The 19,695-nt window shown below is 35.0% G+C and overlaps 3 protein-coding genes and 1 long non-coding RNA gene across 4 annotated transcripts in view; 2 read left to right on the top strand and 2 right to left on the bottom strand.

Annotated features, from left to right (window-relative positions):
- LOC101740640 (dual specificity tyrosine-phosphorylation-regulated kinase 2) overlaps positions 1-19,695 on the top strand; it is a 212,287-nt gene that overhangs the window by 134,305 nt on the left and 58,287 nt on the right. The window lies entirely within an intron of this gene.
- The window catches only part of LOC134201541 (uncharacterized), a 315,836-nt gene that overhangs the window by 259,324 nt on the left and 36,817 nt on the right, over positions 1-19,695 (bottom strand). The window lies entirely within an intron of this gene.
- Positions 3-1,763, top strand: LOC134201538 (uncharacterized). Its single transcript, XM_062676507.1, has 2 exons — positions 3-1,288; positions 1,357-1,763. The coding sequence occupies exon 1, from the start codon at positions 22-24 to the stop codon at positions 1,021-1,023; it is 1,002 nt and encodes a 333-aa protein (XP_062532491.1). The 5' UTR covers positions 3-21; the 3' UTR covers positions 1,024-1,288; positions 1,357-1,763.
- On the bottom strand, positions 7,133-17,102 carry LOC105841727 (uncharacterized). The gene is made up of 2 exons (XM_012690967.4): positions 16,572-17,102; positions 7,133-9,735 (listed from the first exon to the last, which is right to left on the bottom strand). Exons 1-2 carry the CDS (start codon positions 16,611-16,613, stop codon positions 9,196-9,198), a joined length of 582 nt encoding a protein of 193 aa, XP_012546421.1. The 5' UTR covers positions 16,614-17,102; the 3' UTR covers positions 7,133-9,195.

Raw genomic sequence — 19,695 nt, 5'->3', positions numbered from 1 at the left:
CCAGTCATAGCTAACATCGTTATGAACTATGTCATCGATCAGATATTGAAGATTCTACCGTTTGAAATTCACTTCTTAAAGTTATACGTGGATGATACTATCGCAGCCATACCGGAGTCGGAAGTAAATAATATCTTAGAGTTATTTAATAGCTTTGACAATAATATACAATTTACCATGGAAGTAGAAAAGGATGATAGTTTATCTTTTCTAGATGTGTTAGTCAAAAGATCAAATGATAAATTGATAACTGATTGGTTTGTCAAACCCATTAGTTCAGGTCGGCTATTAAATTGGAATTCAAATCATCCTCGGTCTCAGAAGATAGGTATGATAAAAGGTTTACTTGATAGAATGACAAAGTTAAGTAGTAGTGATTTTTATGAAATTAATTTTAGTAAGATTCGTAACATATTGTTGAATAATAATTATGAAATACCATTAGTAGACAGTGTTATAAATAAATTTAAAGAGAACTTAAATAATAAACCAAGGAGTTTGGTCAACTCAAATAATAATAACATTAGATATTGTCGGTTTCCTTATATAGCAGAATTATCACATAAATTAAACAGAGTTTTTATAGGAACTCATGTAAGATTAGCATTTTATAACATCTTGAGAGTTAATTCAATCTATTCTAAGTTAAAAGATCCAGTAAATAAACAACAACAAACTGGAATAGTGTATAAAATACCTTGTTCGTGTGACTTATGCTATGTTGGACAAACTAGGCAGTATTTGAGTAATAGAGTAAAACAACACATTTATGATTGTAAAAATATTAATATATTAAAAGAGAATAAAACAGCATTAGCAACCCACCACTTTGACCAACATCATAATTTTAAGTTTGATAAGATAGAAATCTTGGATAAAGAAATGAATTGGTGGAAACGTAATGTTAGTGAAATGATCTTTATAAAAACTAATGATACTGTGAACAAACGAACAGACACTAACAATTTAAGTATTTTATATAATGATATATTAAAAGAGTATAAATCTAATAGAAAAAAATAACCTTCATTTCAGATATATTTGAATTTGATACTTAGCGAGGTTTGCGCTAGTATAAAATATTGTAAAGTATAGTCTATGTACTGAAGTTTCAATAGTGGGCTTACCTTTGTCACGCAATTAGCAATTTTATGTGTCGTGTTGGCTTTGTTTCCGGAATCAAAAAATAGTAATTAAATAATTTAGTGGCTTTGTAGATTTGTATTAGTCTCTGATGTCTGAGACAATTGTGCAGTGTATGATAGAGATTATTTAAATTCATATTATGGTAAATATGGTAGTTTGGACAATTGTTGTTTTTTGTATTGTAGGTTATCAATTATGTGTAATTTTCAGATGCCTGATGAAGGTCTAATAAAAGACCGAAACGTTGCTAAAATAATAATGTAATTTGTTATAATAGTCCTATCTTGTCCACATTCCTGAGATACACGAAAAATATTTTATAATAATTATGGACGACAATATTGATAATATTAAAATTAAGAATGTTCATTCATTTACATATTTATTTTTAACGCAAAAGTATATTCGCCTTACAGTATTTTGGTGGTATAGTGAGACCGCGTGGGTAAGCCACATTCGTGTCTATTTTTAATGCAAATAAAATTAACATGCGTTTTATTTTGAATAATAGATAGCCGACACGTTTCAATGGATGGCGTCTTTTACTTTATCTCAAACTAGCGACCCGCCCTCGCTTCGCTTCGGAAACATTAAAACACACATGAAACAAACAAAAAAAAAATTAAAAAAAGTAGCCTATGTTCATCAGGGACAATGTCGGCTTCTAATGGAAAAACAATTTTTCAAATCGGTCCAGTAGTTTCGGAGCCTATTCGAAACAAACAAACAAACAAATCTTTCCTCTTTATAATATTAGTATAGACGAGCGGTAACATTCAAAGAGGTAGTGGTGCAAAAAAAACATTTTTTTTTGCTTACGGACGAGCTCACGGCCCACCTGATGTTAAGTGATCACCATAGCCCATAGACAACTACAATGTAATGCCGCCACCCACCTTGAGACATGAGTTGTAAGGTCTCACTTCTAACAGTACCTACAAAAAGTCTGCACTACTTAAGTAATCTCCTTTTAATATTATTCAAGGATTGTTTACGTGTAGCCTGGTGGAAGCATTGTTCTGTATCCCTCCACGCTGTCCCGGTTTCCTAATTCCGTATACCGTGCTAAATGACTATTCGGTCCGGGGAAACGGGTTTGCATGTTAATTACGTTATTAGGTTTGCGGCTTCATGAATTTATCCGTCATTAACGGGTCGCTGACACAAATATACGGAGATTATATAATAGTTGAACGATTGTTGCCTCATTGTTTGCTTCGTGAAATTTCACATACTGGTTCTTAAAACTTAATTGCGACTGGTTTGTATGAATTTTTTAACGCACTATTGAAACCTGATAACCCTGTGATTTCTAATTGTAGGAAAAGTATGTTTTTTTTTAAACTACTGGTGTGCTACTGATCGTACGTCGATGGTAGTGTGACAGGAATATTCCGTGTCCAACAGTAACCATATCTGGTGTCATCACTTATACAATTCAATTTAAAAGTCTGTCTCTGGATTTTTTTCCCCTACCTATTCACTGGTAGCCTAAGAGGCTATTCCAGCTACGCCCGGACGGGTGGGTGAGCTCACGGGCTCAGCCTGAGAGAATTTGCTAACACTAGCCCTAGCCAGAGCAGTGCTTCGCAGAATCTACCATCGGAATCGCGACCCACTGAGAATATCGGGTGAGAAACTCACTGGGCTGTGTCTATAGGTTAGTTCGCTCGTCGAATTCTTGACCGACAGGATCGTGACCGGTGCTTGAGGGTTCCAAAAACATCAAAAGTGTATCCGGGAATCTCTGGATGTATGTCGCCATTGATATTGAAATAAGAACTTCGGCAACAAAAGCGCTCTTGAAACGCATTTTCAAGTTTTCTATAGAACAAGTTCACAGCACATTTAAATATTGTTGGAACATTGTCAGTGTCAATAGTTTTGTATGTTCTTCGAACGGAGACCTTAGACGTCGTCATAAATTATTTTTCCGTTTGATCTTTTGACATTCGCAACGTAAACGATGGTTCGTCGTTTCTTAAATCAAAAATATATTCAACTCTGAGAACACGAAAATTCCTTATGAACTATCGCTTGATTGTAATAGCTACCAACATCCGTTGGCTTGCATTGACGTAGGCGATTGCAAACGAAAATTCGCTTTGACTCTCAACTAAAGGGGAACCCATCCAGGTAAAAGTGAGTATATCTTATCTTATACCTTTAAACGAGCAATACTTGTATATATAATCTGAATCTGGGAAACGGCTCCAACGATTTTCATAACATTTAGTATACAGGGGATTTCGGGGGCGATAAATCGATCTAGCTACGATTTATTTTCAGAAAAAGTTGTTTTATTCGTGTTTTCAATAATCAACTTTATCGATAATCAACTTTATGACTCTTCCCAACATCTATTGGCGAATAATAATACTATTTTTCTTAATTGAGAGCAACTAACTGCTTTAAAGACACAACAAGATGGCGTTATAAAAAAAACCGAGCAATGCTCGGTCATCATCTAGTTAAAAATTAAAGTGAAACGTTTTGTGTTCGAAGAAGCCCGATCGAAGAGTTTTACTTATGTTATGAATCAAGCTGAAGCACACAATGCAGCAATAAGGGTGCCTGTCGTTTAGCAACGAGATTGTCCAATTATCTATATATTAAATACGTGAAGCAAAAACTTTGTATCCCTTTTTAAGAAAATTGCGCGGACGGAGGAGTATGAAATTTTCCACACTTATAGAGAATATAGAGAAGAAGTGCACAATGCTAATATTTTTTTTAAATAATGCATAAAAGATACATTAAATCAATAAAGAAAACATTACACACACTACATACCATGTATTTGACGCACACACGCTTGCATACTATTTATTGTCAAACTTTTGTTCTTGACGTCTGTGGTCATATTGAGATTATATTAAATATTGTTTGTCTTTATTAAAAAAAAATATAGTGTAACCTTGGCGAAATTTGTGATTACAGAAGTATAAATTACAATCATAATAGTGTACAAACTTACAATTCCAATTAATTATAGTCGAATTTCGACTACTGCGGGACCTCTAGTTCAAATAATATTTGAAAGCTTTGATAGGTTTGTGACGGATAGCCATCACGGAACACAAGATATTTGACATATACTTTAATCTCGCTTAGACGTTGTCAAGAGAAGCTTGCATATACAGGGTGTCCCAGAAAGAATGGATAATCCTGAAACACCTCATAGTAGAGCTATTGGGGACACAAAATAAAAAAAATATTTCTCAGGTAGTACCAGTATTTTTCATATACAGTGCGTTTCTGAAATATACAACAGCTACAAATAAATGAAATCCATAGGCTTTTTGGTTTTATAATATTCTACATGGACTATACTAAGGAATATGGAGGAAATCGTATGAGTAGCTAGTGTATTTTTTTATAAAAGTTAATCTGAACTTAAATTTTAATCATGAAATATGGTACTTTTTTAATTTTTAATTTGGGTACCTAAAAAGTATTTTTATTTATTTTAAGTCCAAAATAGCTCTACTATGAGGTGTTTCAGGATTATCCATTCTTTGTGGGACACCCTGTATACCTATGTACAAATTAAGAATAATAACATTCGGATAGTCGGTCTACCGAGTAACTACAGCCGCCCAGTGCAAGATCTTCCTTCCGTCTACGTCTAAAAAAACGGAATGAACCTGTGGGAGGCTTAATCCCACAGGTTCATTCCGTTTTTTTTGTTTGTTGCTCTGATGATTAATCGAAATCACGGCCCATATCTCGTGAAGTGATGACCGGAGCCTAGAAAATAGCGGTAGGCAGCGGCTTGGCTCTGCCCCTGGCATTGCTGAAGTCCATGGGCGACGGTAATCACTCACCATCAGGTGGGTCGTATGCTCGTCTGCCTACATGGGCAATAAAAAAAAAGATATAGAGATCGCAACGTGAATGCTGCCACCCACTTCAAAACCAGTCTCAATTGTATTTTATAATGGCCGGAACGCATGAGTGCTTTGCCCTAGAAATAGCGAAGCTGGTATTACCTATCCGTGCGGGCTTACTTACAGTACGCCCCACCGCCAGTGAATACCCGACAACGATTATCGTACGCTGGTATCGTACTTAGGGTATGCTGCTGCCCATTCACCACTGAATATTTTAATGGGAAGAAGTCTTGTTAGTCCGACGCACAACAATAAACGAGTGTTACTGTGTTACTTATAATATTTGCTATGTGTATGTGCTATAATTCTCATGTTGTATTTGTTATTTTAGTTATGTGTTATTTGTTCTACACACACTTATCACTTTTTATTATTATTCTCATTATCCTCTCGCAGGTCTGCTGGAAGAGATTTCTCAAATAAATAAGCAGTGCCTTTGTACATAATTTTCCTATTACTCTGTACTGTGTCTTGTTTTCTGTGTGTACATAAAATAAATAAATAAATAAACAGCTATGACGCATTGGTGTGTCTCGTTATTGTTAAAATATCACATTGCATTGAAATTAACGACTTGCAAAACATGTTAATAAAGAATATTTTTTGCTGCATGCTTACGACGTTATTATTCTTAAATAAACCGTGTTTATTGGGTGTGTATTAAATCGGTTGACAAGCACAAAATATATGTCAAATTTGAACGCTGTTCTGTAATGATTACACGAAATTAATTAACGGTACATTGGCATTAGTTAAACCCAAAGCGGATCTTAGAGTTGAAAACCAAAAAAAATATTAGAGGTCTTTATTAAATCATGTAACCGAACAATTTTCATGACGTCATTTACAATTTCAATTTGAATTAACCGAAACCCTAGTTACCCGTCACAGGATCGTCAGGGCCCGCATTAACCTCCCCCAGATAGCCTATCTTACGACCGTGGATTAAATTATTAATAGTGCCTATTATGCGGGCTTATTCAATGTACTTGACATTGTTTCCAAATTTCGGTTACAGTATAGTGAAATTAACATAAAGAAATTTGTACGCCAAATAATTTAGGTTGTCGCAATTTTGAAGTGGTCCTTTGCTAAATTAAATGCTTTGAGAAGTGAGGTCGTAGCCTCAAATGCAATAGTCCGCCTCATAAAAATACAGGACTGTGGACCACTGACACGTTCGAGCGCTCATAAGCACAATTCTTCTATTAATTACTCTTCACCGCATATAATAGTTAGAAAAGGGCTTAGAAGTAATGATACCCACCCCAGAATCGAACCACGGAACAATCGCGTAATTAAATGAATCGAATCTGCTAGGCCATATTCAGTTCGATAGTAAATTATCAAGAATATTCTTAAAGTTCATAATATGTGTTGGTTGATTTACTGATAAGTTACAAGAAATCGTTGATGTTCCACAATAATTCTGCTCTTTTCTTCATTGGCTTTATATTTCAAATACTATTAAATATCTCTTCTAAATACAATAGTCTCAGTGTAGAACAGTGTAAAAGTTAAATTTTAGTAAAGACACGTACGTTTGAAGTTTTATGAGCTCTGTGGTACGTATGTCTGTAGCAACGGCATATTTTTCTAAGTGTCTAACTTAAGGCGGTAACAGCTTTCCATAAAGTGGGTCGCGTGCTCGTCTCCGTAAGAATACAAATTTACAGTTAATACATATTGGTAATTAAGATGGCATCATTAGGAACAAGCAAAAAGTAAATTTCCTTTTATCCACTCAATTGATTATCATTTATTTATTGATTACATAGTTATTGGAGGACTGTTGGTGGTGCAAGGGAAAGTCGAGGGCAAAATATCTCGCGGACGATCTCCAACAAGATGGACCGACCTCACAAAATCTGTGACTCACTGTAACATATATAATTGCTTTTACTCTGCGAAACATCGCGCCACATGGCATCGCATCGCGAGAGCATCGGTATTCCAGGATCCGACTGATGCATGACCACGACCACTCTCCTAAGAGTGTACGACTAGGAAGAAGTTATTGTCAGCATTACACGAACGTTAACTAGGCTTTTAAATCAATCGAACTATGTCCCATGCTATTGAAACACGTAAAATATAATTATGTAATAAAATTTATTGCTTAAAAATCTATTGAATACAATCAATAATAGCATACGTTCGTAAATAAAGTCATTTAGTTAATTGAAAACTTAATATACTAAAATTTGATATGGTCAATTAATGTTGTAATGTAAATGAGGAGTGTTCGGTGTCAAATTACCCAATTCTATAAACTCGCCGTGTATTTTTAAAGGGCGTACTTATTCTGAGTACTATGGGTAATGACATAAGATTGTTTATTCCGTAACGATAATTACTAAGACAGTTTCACTCTATTTCTATATTTACGTCTAAAAACCAACAACTCGATCGAAAAACTGGTCAAGCAGAAGAATACTAAAAAAGTATTAAAACTTCACCCTGTATATTTTAGAATTATTACAAAATGTTTATAGAATTTTATATTGTTTATGGTATAATGCTAAATATCTTCGATTTATATAAATGCTATTTTTCAGCAGCTCATAGACGAAACTTTAATATTGTTTTAACAAATTAAATCTGAAATTTTATTATTTTATCAAATAAATTTTAAACGAACAGTAATATTTTTGCTTACTAGTTAGAGTCTACCTAGTTAAATAAATAGACGAACTATAATGAACAATGTAGTACATGAAAAAATATCGGCGATCAACAAACACTCCTCTATCATTAAAACCAAACACTAAATATAAGATATTTTAAATATAAAATCACTATACTAATTAATATCTAAATAGTGTTCCTAAGGAATGGTTATAATATACTAAAATATAAACTAGAATAGGTTTTAAAAATAAGGACAAAATATTTCGTTTGATTATACAATAGCTAATATAAATAAGTAGAGTCCATATAACGATTGGACAAGTATATAATACTGGCGACGGTTAATGAATATTACTGTACGCCTATAAAGCATGAATACATGATTGTAAACAAAACTGGTCTTATAAGCGTCGTGTAACTTAGGGACAGTGTTCAACATTTTCCTCTTGTCATTGAGTTAACTTTAGACAATCGAAAGAGACAAAACATGGTATAAGATTAGTTACGACAGATTTGTCAATAAAGCCGTGCTTGTATAAAGAAAAAGGGCTTTAGTCGATATTAAATGAATGTATAATTTCTGTTAGCTTGTATTTATTAATAAATTAGCTTTTTTTTACTTTTATTTCAAAATAAAACATGACATACTCATTAGAAATGTAAAATACACAAACATTGGAATTTAAAAAGAAATTTAAGTACTTAAACATTTATCTGTTATATTTTTTATTATACATGAAGTAATTAGTTTTTGAAATAAAGTTATCCTTAAAACTTATATGTCATATCATGAATATGACATAAAGCCTAAGATTTTCAGTATCTTCCATTTTTATAAAAGTAAAGCAGATTATTATAATAGCAATACATATTTTCTGAGATATATTCATTGAACCTGTTCTTTTTTTTATAAACAGAACACAAAATGTAATTAAAAATATATTTTATTTAAAAAATATAAAAATTACTTTATTTTGTCTCTATATATAGATTTTAATGAATATTTAATTAATGTTGTTGTGAAAATTACTACAATATTTTTTCCAAATAGTTAAACTTAATTATTTATATTTCATAATGAAATAAAAAAATTAAAGAAACTACAAATTTCTCATATACCTAATTAAATGCAAATTACATAATATTATTCAAAGCTTACAGCAACGTCGTCTAATATTGTATAAAATATACAACATAGAGACCGTGCAATATTATATAAAAATACTAAATTATATCACAACACACTTAATATTACAAACTTAATTAACTTATTTCTAAAAACGCTGTGTGAGAATACAATTTGAATCATATAGCTTTTTGCCGTAGTATAAAACTTTTAAATAAAGAAAGGGTTCTACTTTCTCCTTGCGAATCAAAATTATTTATACACAATTCGTCTTCGTCAAGCTCTGACTAGATACTTTGGCAATGAAATCCAATTTGTGTTCATTAAATTTGAATTAGTCAATGAACGCGAAATGCATTGATTTGAGCAATTAATCATCCTAAATCCTCACGAAACGATTTAACTTTTCGAAGAGAAAATGTTGAAGAACTTCGTCTTGATGTTGAGGAGGGTGGTGAAAGATCTTTTTACCTTCTTCTTTGGCACAGCCTCCGGTCTCAAGAAAGGTTCCGAGTAAGACCTCTGCATTGGCGGCGGAGTTACCACCTGCGGTTCTTTGGGGAGTTGATATTTATATTCTTTAATAACTTTTTCTTCATTAGGATCGTATCTATAAAGAACTGAATATGCCCTTTTAACCTTCTTCGGAACCTTGGGCACATTAGCTGTTCTGTCGCTCTTGCATCGCTTCATCTGATTCCTGCCATAATAATCCTTGTAAGTGTTAGGGTCAACGTAAATAACACGTTTCCCCAAAGCCAGTTCCCTTTCCTTCTTCAAACTTTTCCACGAAGCGATCACGGATTCGCGGCGGTAAGTTTTGTTGGGGTTGTGACGACTGATGCAATATGTTTGGTCATCTTGGATGTTAGACGTGTCCTTGAGCGGAGATCCCCTCGGGCTTGAGCTGTAGTCGACCTCGTAGTCGTCTCGCGACACCTGGAACGATTTAATTTCTCATAAATAATGATATAAAACAAATTTTTTTTCTACCTAAGCTGATGATAGCCTTAAGAGGCTATTTCAACGTAACCTTAACTATTAGGTGAGCTCACGGGGCTCAAACCGGAGTGATGATAACACTCACCCTAGCAAGAGCAGTGCTTCGCAGAATCTACCACCGGATCGGAAACGCGACCCTCTGAGAAGATCCGGCGAGAAACTCAGTGGGCTGTGTCTATGGGTTAATTTGCTCTTCGACCCCTTCGTCGCAAGCGACGGGTTCGACGAGGACAGTGACCGGTGCTTGTGATACCTAAAAGCACCGTTAATGGATCGGGAGGATCCGTAATGACGTGTTTTGGGCGACGTCGAAAAACAATGTAACAATTATTTGATTCAATAAATTCGAGCTATTTTTCACTTTGTTTTTCAGTGCTCGTTATCTTTATGTCGTCATTTGAGCCCTTCGATTCCAACGTGTCGGAGAACACCTGTCAGACGTGCCATATGTTTTAAGTCTCGTGAACTTGTTTATTAATATATTTATAGATCAACTGTGTGTAGTTGCGTCTAGGAAGTTTTATTTCACGGGCTCATATCGTACTAATAAATTTACCTACAGTACGTCTGTTTATTTACGAAATTAATCTCGCACAAAGAAGCAAAATAAACATGGGTTTAAATTTTTTATTTATTAACAGGACCTTCACAAAAATTGTTTGACTTTGTGCATCTTCCAAAGGTAAAAGCTTTCGTGTCTAATGATTAAATAACGGTTATACAACACTCGGGTGCTTAATTTTCTACGACATTTGTGTTGTGTTGTGTTAAATTTGGGTATTTTCATGTTGTGCAAGAATTTTATGGGGTTTTCTTGAAATTCCACTTTACGACAGAGTCGGCTCTCTCTGTAATAATGGGTCAGACTGAAATAGAAACGATCCTACTGGACTTCATTAGAATTGTATATTTACAACGTTAAAATATCGTGGACCGTTCAACGCAATTAAACATTAATAAAATTATGTTTGACATTTAAAAAAATTAATAGCAGTGTTTATTGAAACTAGAGGCCCCGCGGTAGTCGAAATTCGACTATAATTAATTGGAATTGTTAGTCTGTACACTATTATGATTGTATTTTATACTTCTATAATCACAAATTTCTCCAAGGCTACACTATAAAAACATATTAATAAAGCCAAACAATGTTTAATCTATTCTCAATTTGACCACAGACGTCAAGAACAAAAGTTTGACAATAAATAGTATGCATGCGTGTGTGCGTCAAATACATGGTATGTAGTGTGTGTAATGTTTTCTTTATTGATTTAATGTATCTTTTATGCATTATTTTCAAAAAATATTAGCATTGTGCACTTCTTCTCTATATTCTGTATAAGTGTGGAAAATTTCATACTCCTCCGTCCGCGCAATTTTCGTAAAAAGGGATACAAAGTTTTCGCTTCACGTATTAATATATAGATTTCTGTACGATGTTCCATTTCGAAAGATTAACATTCAAATCACATTTCTGAATGTTGCCTGATTACTCAACGCTTCGTAAAATATCGTTTTAATTTTATGGCTGTCATTCTCAACTTCAAATATTAAAGGAGCGTCCTAATTCTCGGTTGAATTGATACGACTAAAGAAAGTTAATATTTCAATGTCCCAATGTCTTTGAAACGACAAATCTGTTCGCTTTCGTATTCTGACAGGCATGTTGTGTAACATTTTTAATGTGATACTGTTAAAAGAACAACATTGCATTGCGAATTTGGGTCGCGAAAAATTAAATGGGTCAACTTTTAATAGTCGTCCTATTAATGTTATTAGTTAACGCGGTCCAATTGGAATCGCAAATTACGTGTTTGAACTAAAACACATTGGCTTTTGAACGTAACGTTAAACCTTGGCTTTTCAATTTTCAGGTAATTATTCAATGTCCGTCAGTTCTGGTGTGTACGCTTCTCAGACGTCATAGGCGTAAGTTATTTTAAATATTGAATTAACTCAAAAATTCATACAACGCAAAAAATCCTTATTGTCGTGACATATCAACGTCTAACTCTACATATTTTTTATTGCTTAGATGGGTGGACGAGTTCACAGCCCACCTGGTGTTAAGTGGTTACTGGAGCCCATAGACATGTACAGCGTAAATGCGCCACACACCTTGAGATATAAGTTCTAAGGTCTCACTATAATTACAACGGCTGCCTCACCCTTCAAACCGAAACGCAAAACAGCTTCACGGCAGAAATAGGCTTTGCTGTGCTACCTACCCGTGTGGACTCACAAGACGTCCTACCACCGTCCTACCTCCAGGGGCGTTAAAGGGGTTTTTGCCATAGATTTTTATTGAATAAAAAAGAAAATAATAGAGGACGATCATTTGGCAAAAAATACCCTGGATATACACGGTAATATTAGTAGGGGGCATTCTAAAAAGACTTGGATGGACTGTATGAAAGAGGATATGCGACAGAAAGTTGTGAGTGCAGAGATGACATATGATAAGCTTGAATCTAAAAAGATGACGTGTTGTGTTGACCGCGCTTAATATTTATGAGAAGGTTACGAAGATGAAGAAAATGGAAAAAAGTGTGTGTGTCTGCAAGTCACACACGGTAGAAGTGAAACTTATAAATAAGATATAGATATACTGACTATCCCACTACACAGGAGCTTACATATGGACAATGCTCAGTAGACGATAGTGGGGATGCTACGAAGAGGAGATCGAGAACGTTTAATGTCTTCTATCTCATTCTCTCCTATACATTTATGTGTTTGTGTCTCTATGGACTTATTTTTTCGTTTCATCGAGTTTGAAATCACAACGATTCTAAAGAAGTTTCACTCTAATAATAGAGTCCCTTATTACTATTAAACGTAGTTCTTACATTATTCCCGTGCGATGTTTATTTTTAGAATAATAATCCATGTCTTGGCCCCGAAGGTTATATATAATCTTGCACATTATATTCGTGTTAAGTCTATTTCTAGTTCAATGCGACTGCTATTATTATGCTCGTGCAGCGGTTTAATTGTGTGTCGTAGATAACATTAGGTTTTTGATGTAGCATTTTTCGAGGGTCGAAAGCAAATGTACTGTTTCTAAAATTCAAGCAGACGTATTTTTATGCAGACGTTACAGTGCATTGCTTTTGAAAAATCATGAAATTAGATTCCACTCGGAAGTGTTTTCTAATCTACAGTGAATTTAAATATGTATGAGTTTAAATAATATAAAAGTCGTTTAGAAGTCGTTGTGGCCTAAAGGATAAGACGTCCGGTGTCCGCAGGCGGGTACCAATTTTTCTAATGAAATACGTAGTCACCAAATGTTCACGATTGACTTCCACGGTGAAGGAATAACATCGTGTAATAAAAACCAAACCCGCAAAATTATAATTTGCGTAAGCACTGGTGGTAGGACCTCTTGGGAGTCCGCACGGGTAGGTACCACCACCCCGCCTATTTCCGCCGTGAAGCAGTAATGCGTTTCGGTTCGAATGGTGGGGTAGCCGTTGTAACTATACTGAGACCTTAGAACTTATATCTCGAGGTGGGTGGCGCATTTAAGTTGTATATACCTATGGGCTCCAATAACCGCTTAATAACAGGTGGGCTGTGAGATCGTCTATCCATCTAAGCAATAAAAAAAAATATATAAAACTAATTATTTAACCGCCGAAGATCTGTCGAGAGTTTTGAAAACGCTACAGATACGTATATCAAAACATCAACGTTTTATTTTTACGCAACAAACTTATAAACAATGGTGGCCTATTTAAGAGTCTCTAAATTCGCGAACATTTGCATTAGTTTTAATATAACATCGTTCTATTTTAGTTCGTTTCAACTATAGTTCGGGGATCTATTATTAGTTATGCATGCAGATGATGTGTACGTGCGAAGGTTAATAACCGTGTTATAAAATTGCAAGCTATTTGTAATCAAAATATTGCGTCACTTTAAAATGTCTGATAAGATTCATAAGATTTTTAGGGCATACCGCCAAATTGACAACATCGGTCACGATCTCTTGTTGACACAGAAGAGGAGGTCCGATCTTAATAAATCTTTTCGTTTTGACAAAGTATTACGAACTAATCGTATCAACACCTATTTCTACCATAGCGGGTAGATATACGACAAGTATTACTAAAAATAAACAAAATAAAAAAGTATAATAACTGTAGATTAATTGGTTAGAAAAAGTCATGAAGTCAAATGTGCAAAAGCAATAAGATGATATGTGCATTTACAATGCAAAAGTTCAAATGGGTCATTTGACCCGTTATGGTATGTTTAGTGTTAAGGACTACTTAATTTAGCCGAGCAGTTAGTTTATTAGAGACTCTAGATCTTATACCTCTAAACGAGCAATTCTTGTATATTAATATATAAATAATCTGAATCTCGGAAACAGCTCCAACGATTTTCATAAAATTTAGTATACAGGGGATTTCGGGGGCGATAAATCGATCCAGCTACGATTTATTTTCAGAAAATGTTGTTTTATTCGTGTTTTCAATAATCAACTCTTCCCGACATCTATTAGCGAATAATAATACTATTTTTCTTAATTGAGGGCAACTAACCGCTTTAAAGACACAAGCAGGCGTTATCAAAAAAAAACCGGTCATCGTCTAGTGGAACCTTAAATGAAACAGTTAAAAAAACCGACTAATTTGTTTTAAATAAAAATATGTATTATGACAATTTTCACCTACTTAGGTCAAAATGAGATATGTCTTCAGTGTAATAAACACTATAATTAGACTGTGACGTATAATGACGATGTCCTCTGACTAAGAGCATTGCCCACACGGATTTTCTCTCACAACGCATCACTTTTCTATGAGTAATCAATTTTCATTTTATTTCACCACGTCTGCTCGATGAGACGTTAATGTTTTGAAATGTAAACTAAGGTTAACCTTTTTTTTTAATCCTACGACAGCACCAATATTTGGAAAAAAGTCATTACGTGGTTACAATTCAAAAAGGATTGTCAACGTAGTGGTATTCCCATATACTTAACGGTAGCAAGTGGCTTGGCTAACCACCGTATACTCGTCTGCCTACAAGGGCAACAAAAAAAGCTCGATCGTACAATCCTCTAATTAAATTCATGTATCCTACAAGCGTAAACTATGACTGATAAATAATAAAATATGATTTTCCATTCTTCTTCTTCTTCTATATCGACCTCACTGCTGAAGATCGCGATCACATGTGACGTTCTTCCACTGTGTTCGATCATGGGTGACACGGACCGCATGGTACAGACTACCACCAAGTGCTTCTCTTACTAGATCTGACCATCTGACTGGTGTTCTGACCACGGCGTGCTTGCCCTCTATGCGACCCGCAATTATGAGCTTCTCTAATTAATGTCTGAGAGACCGCATGATGTGTCCGAAGAAGCTCGTAACACGTTCCCGACGGATGGAAGAGATTTGATTTTCCATGCTTAACGTTGTATTTATGACCAAATATTTGTCAGGCTGACCTAACAAATAAATGAATCGGTGAAAAGAAGTTTTTCATATGCTAAATGGCTCGAGTAGGCTCGGAGGATCGTTTAGCTGAATCAACGAGGCGTTACGTACGTTTCGCTTTGTTCATTAATGTAAAACACAACATTGCCCGATTTAATTTGATGCATGTTTTCTTTTTTTTTTTTTCGCCGAAAGTTTCGCCCTCGTCTGCCTCCGTTTAATTAAATTTATTTATGAATGTTAAATGAAGTGTGAGCGCGTACAGTTCAACTTGTGCACTTGATTTGTGTTGCTCTTACTTTGTATATGGGCTATACATGTAATAATAAACCAATTTTAAGGATTTGATAATTCTCGACAGCCGTTCTTAAGTTTATATATTTTATTTTGTTAGTTATTAAGTTTATATAAATGCGTACTTGAGAAAAAGTTAAATATTGAAATTAAAACAGCACATTAATATTTATTTATTTTTTATAGAAAATTATTTTTGAAAGCGAACCTAAGTTTAAAAACAGATCATTATTGTGCGCAATTATATAGAAATTTTATGATTCTCAAATTGAATATTGAATTCGCTAGTGAAAGTCAAAGCACGCCATCCGGTTCGCGAATTAAAAACGATCGTATTAAGAACAAAACCGGTATGTCGACAATCGATATTTATGACAGCTTTGACAGTTCTGACAGCTCTCATTGTGTGCCTGACAGATAATCACTTTCTAATATTGTAACTCAACAGTGTCCTAATTTAGTAATATCGTTCTTTTTTTGTAACCTGATTATCTTTATTTTGTAACATATTTGGTACCGCAACTATAAAATTACAGATATTAAAGTTGACTACGTCCATGAAATTTTAATATCTCGAGGTCGCGAAGTAACCTACGAATTTCTTTAATTTTATTAGTGATTATTTTTTTACCGTAATTTGAAGTTTCAATCAAAAGAACGTCAGAGGAAGTTTTTATTAATCTCGACATTTAATCAAACACGAGAAATCGATTTTTGACGTTGATTAATTTAATGCTCGACTCGCAGTCGCAGCCGTGAAACTTTCCAAAAGTGGCAATGTCAAGAGCTTTAACCACAAAAATAATGTAATTCCGTATTCAAACAGCGAGCCCGCACGCTCACAGTTCAATGACAGCAGTTGTAGACAAGTCAGCTGCCTTTTAAGCGCATTAAACTGGCCGTCCGCTTTGCGTAATAACCACCGGTCAGTATTCCGTAATCAGCGCACCGCCTATGTTTGTTTACGGCCGACACGTTTAGAGCTGAAATGGAACGTTACTTAATTTATAAAATCGAACTTACCACGCTTTCCCAACTGCCCCCGATGAAAGACTTGTCCAACATTATGAACACACAAACAACACAGAGATGCTCCCTTTGATATATCGCCAAGTTACGAAATCCCGTAAATTAATGTTATGATTTCGAGACGCGATTGCGATCACGTTGCCGCTATGGAGTAGCGAGATTTGGCACGGTGCACACCTCGAGCTTTCATGAACGACTGAACAGGGAACGGTTCGGCTACATATTTATAGTGACGGGATAAAAGAGGGCGGGATTCAGGAAGACGCTGCGACGTGTCTTCCACTTAACACGTAGTCACCGCCTCCGTAAGTCGAGGTGCATGTAATATAGTTCGGGGAAGCCCGCTATATGTGTCTGCGGCCGGGGGCGCGGACGTTTCGGCGTTCCGTAATTCAGGTTACAGGTTCACATCCGAGCTTTCTACGAAACAAAGAATTTTTCATTTCTCGATCCAGTTTCGTATGCAGCCCGTTTCCGTAATACCGTACTTATTGTTCTTTCCTAATTTGGGTATCTTGTTCCCGTTATTCCGTAACCGTTTACTGTACAATTTGAGTGGAACACATTCTGGTTTTAAAGTAAGTGCTCTAGTAAAATTAGAGATGTATGACCAAATATGAGGTAGGGTAAACCGTACTATTATTGTCGTCCGGTAATTGTCACGTCGATTCTAAATTTTGGGTAATAGGGTTTGTATTCGTCATCGCTTAATACCGAGGGTCCATCATTTAATAGAGGTGGAGACGATAATCTCCATAGTAGTAGTAAGCCAGTTTCTAACTCATTCTCTAGAGTTTTCATAGGACTACTGTTAAAAAAAATATCATCGTCATCATTCTCCTGCCCTTGTCCCAGGCACCTGGGGTAGGCGCAACATATTTTCTCCTTCCATACTCGTCTATTATATACCATTTCTTCGCTTACTCCCCTCTTACACATATCGTTTTTCACGCAATCTACCCATTTTTTCTTAGGTCTACCTCTTCCTCTATATCCTTCCACATTCATAATTAACACTCTCTTACCAACCTCATTTTCATTTATAATATATTCATTTCGTATTCTATCTATTCTCGTTACTCCACACATCCATCGCAACATTCGCATCTCTGCTGCATGGGAAAAACATGCGTGAAGCCACGGATCACGGCTAGTATTGTAAAAATAACTATTATTCATATCCAGTCTCGCGTTACGTTGCAAGACAGCATCATCGCAACCGAAGAGTTAAATCTTTCGGTTGACTCAACGTCCACTTGGCGCCGGCTTCGTAAAACTTATGCGATGGTCACGTTGATAATTTACAAATATACACTCAAATGTAAATGAGTTAAAAACACAAACAAACAGCCATGAAGAGATCTTAAAGTTTTTTTTTGTTGTTTGCTTTTTAAACCTTACGAGTTTTCCTGCTGGTGGTCTTTTTCGTAATTCATAATTTAAAATTAGGTTGTTTTTTCATTTTAAGCTGAGGTCCGATAAAGTGTTCGACACTTTAAAGTGTTCGTTAGTGTATAATTTATAAGATTTATTTTATTATTGAAGGATTACTGGTGGCCCGGAGGCCTTTCCAGTTTCACAGGTGGGTGGGTGAGCAAAGGCTCAGCCAGGAGGGGAACTTATAAGAATAACCGGCATATCAATGCTTTCCGCTTTAAGTCATTGCTGCTGAGCTGGTAGATGACTGTTGATACCGAAACCACCCTTTATAGTGCAGTCTGCAACCAGCATGAATAATGGATGTTTTTTGATGCATCAGATGGACGAACGAGCTTACGAGGCTTTAATTCATAGTGATAAAAACGTGAATTTTTCCACCCGCCTTGAGAATCCGGGTTAAAATATTTTTTTCTTACTCTATATCTGCTTAGCGATTGAACCAAATAAAATGATTTTACCCACCCGTGCGGATTCTGAATGAAAATTTTGCATCCTGCTAAATAAAGAGACTCTGTCATTGGATTGGCCACCGTAAACTATAATCTTTACCCCTCACCTGCTTATAGTATAAGTACTGATTGCAGATAGTACAAAGCTCATAGAAAAATAATCCTGTGCGGATTCATAATATCGTCCTACCGCCAGTACAAAAAAAAAAAGTGTGGTGTCGTGGGACACCGGATAGGAACGAAGTTACTGATATATAAATATCGAAATATGAATTTAAATATTTATATATAAATATATAAATATTAATTATAAATATTAATTTTAAGTTCTATTCGAGGTACAAAAAAAAATTATTATTCGGGTATACATTTTTTATTATGATTTTTTTATTGATAAAAATAAAAAAAAACTACAAAGATATCAACTGTATTTTATTCACAATGATTTATAAAAAATATGTAATAAAAATATGTTATTTTTTGTACGTTATTACAAATTAAGTCGTACACTGTGTGCATTACTAATAAAATTCTTATGTTACGGACGTTTTTACCGGTTAGGGTACTCATCCGCATCCCTAAGAAAGTTCGTTACAAAAATGTTTTCGAGATAACCTAACCTTCATTTATACGAATTTATGTAAATGAAAAAATACTTAATCCGAATTCTAAACTAAGACTTTATTCACTAAATGGAACCGATACCGTTAACAAACAACTGTACTTACAAGTAAACTGTAATGTTTTGCAGGTTAATTTGAAATTCGGATACTAAATCGGTTACACTGACCTCTCAACAGATCTAAGTAGGTACTGGTGCAGCAAAAAAGGTTATTTATCGTTTGTTAAAAATATTAGTTCAATTACAAACAAGAAAATTTTGAACTGGCCATTTAATATAGCGATTTTAATTTTATAATCGACATGAGTTTTTTTTTCTTTTTATTGCTTAGTTCGGTTTACGAGCTCACAGCCCACCTGGTGTTAAGTGGTTACTGGAGCCCATAGACATCTACAACGTAAATGCGCCACCCACCTTGAGATATAAGTTCTAAGATCTCAGTATAGTTACAACGGCTGCCCCACCCTCCAAACCGAAACGCATTACTGCTTCACGGCAGAAATAGGCAAGGCGGTGGTACCTACCCGCGCGGACTCACAAGAGGTCCTACCACCAGTATAACGGATATGTAAAAATTACTAGGGACCGGCTTTTCCAAATTTTGAAG

The sequence above is a fragment of the Bombyx mori genome, chromosome 27 (genome assembly GCF_030269925.1).
Source record: "Bombyx mori chromosome 27, ASM3026992v2".
Classification (NCBI taxonomy): domain Eukaryota; kingdom Metazoa; phylum Arthropoda; class Insecta; order Lepidoptera; family Bombycidae; genus Bombyx; species Bombyx mori.
Note: the sequence above shows the minus strand (reverse complement) of the source record. Positions and strands in the feature narration are given on the sequence as shown.

Coding starts and splice junctions, on each gene's coding strand:
- LOC105841727 (XM_012690967.4), bottom strand. CDS start 16,613: ATGTTGGACAAGTCTTTCATCGGGGGCAGTTGGGAAAGCGTG. Junction 9,736..16,571: donor GGGGCAGTTGGGAAAGCGTG/GTAAGTTCGATT, acceptor AAATCGTTCCAG/GTGTCGCGAGACGACTACGA.
- LOC134201538 (XM_062676507.1), top strand. CDS start 22: ATGAACTATGTCATCGATCAGATATTGAAGATTCTACCGTTTGAAATT.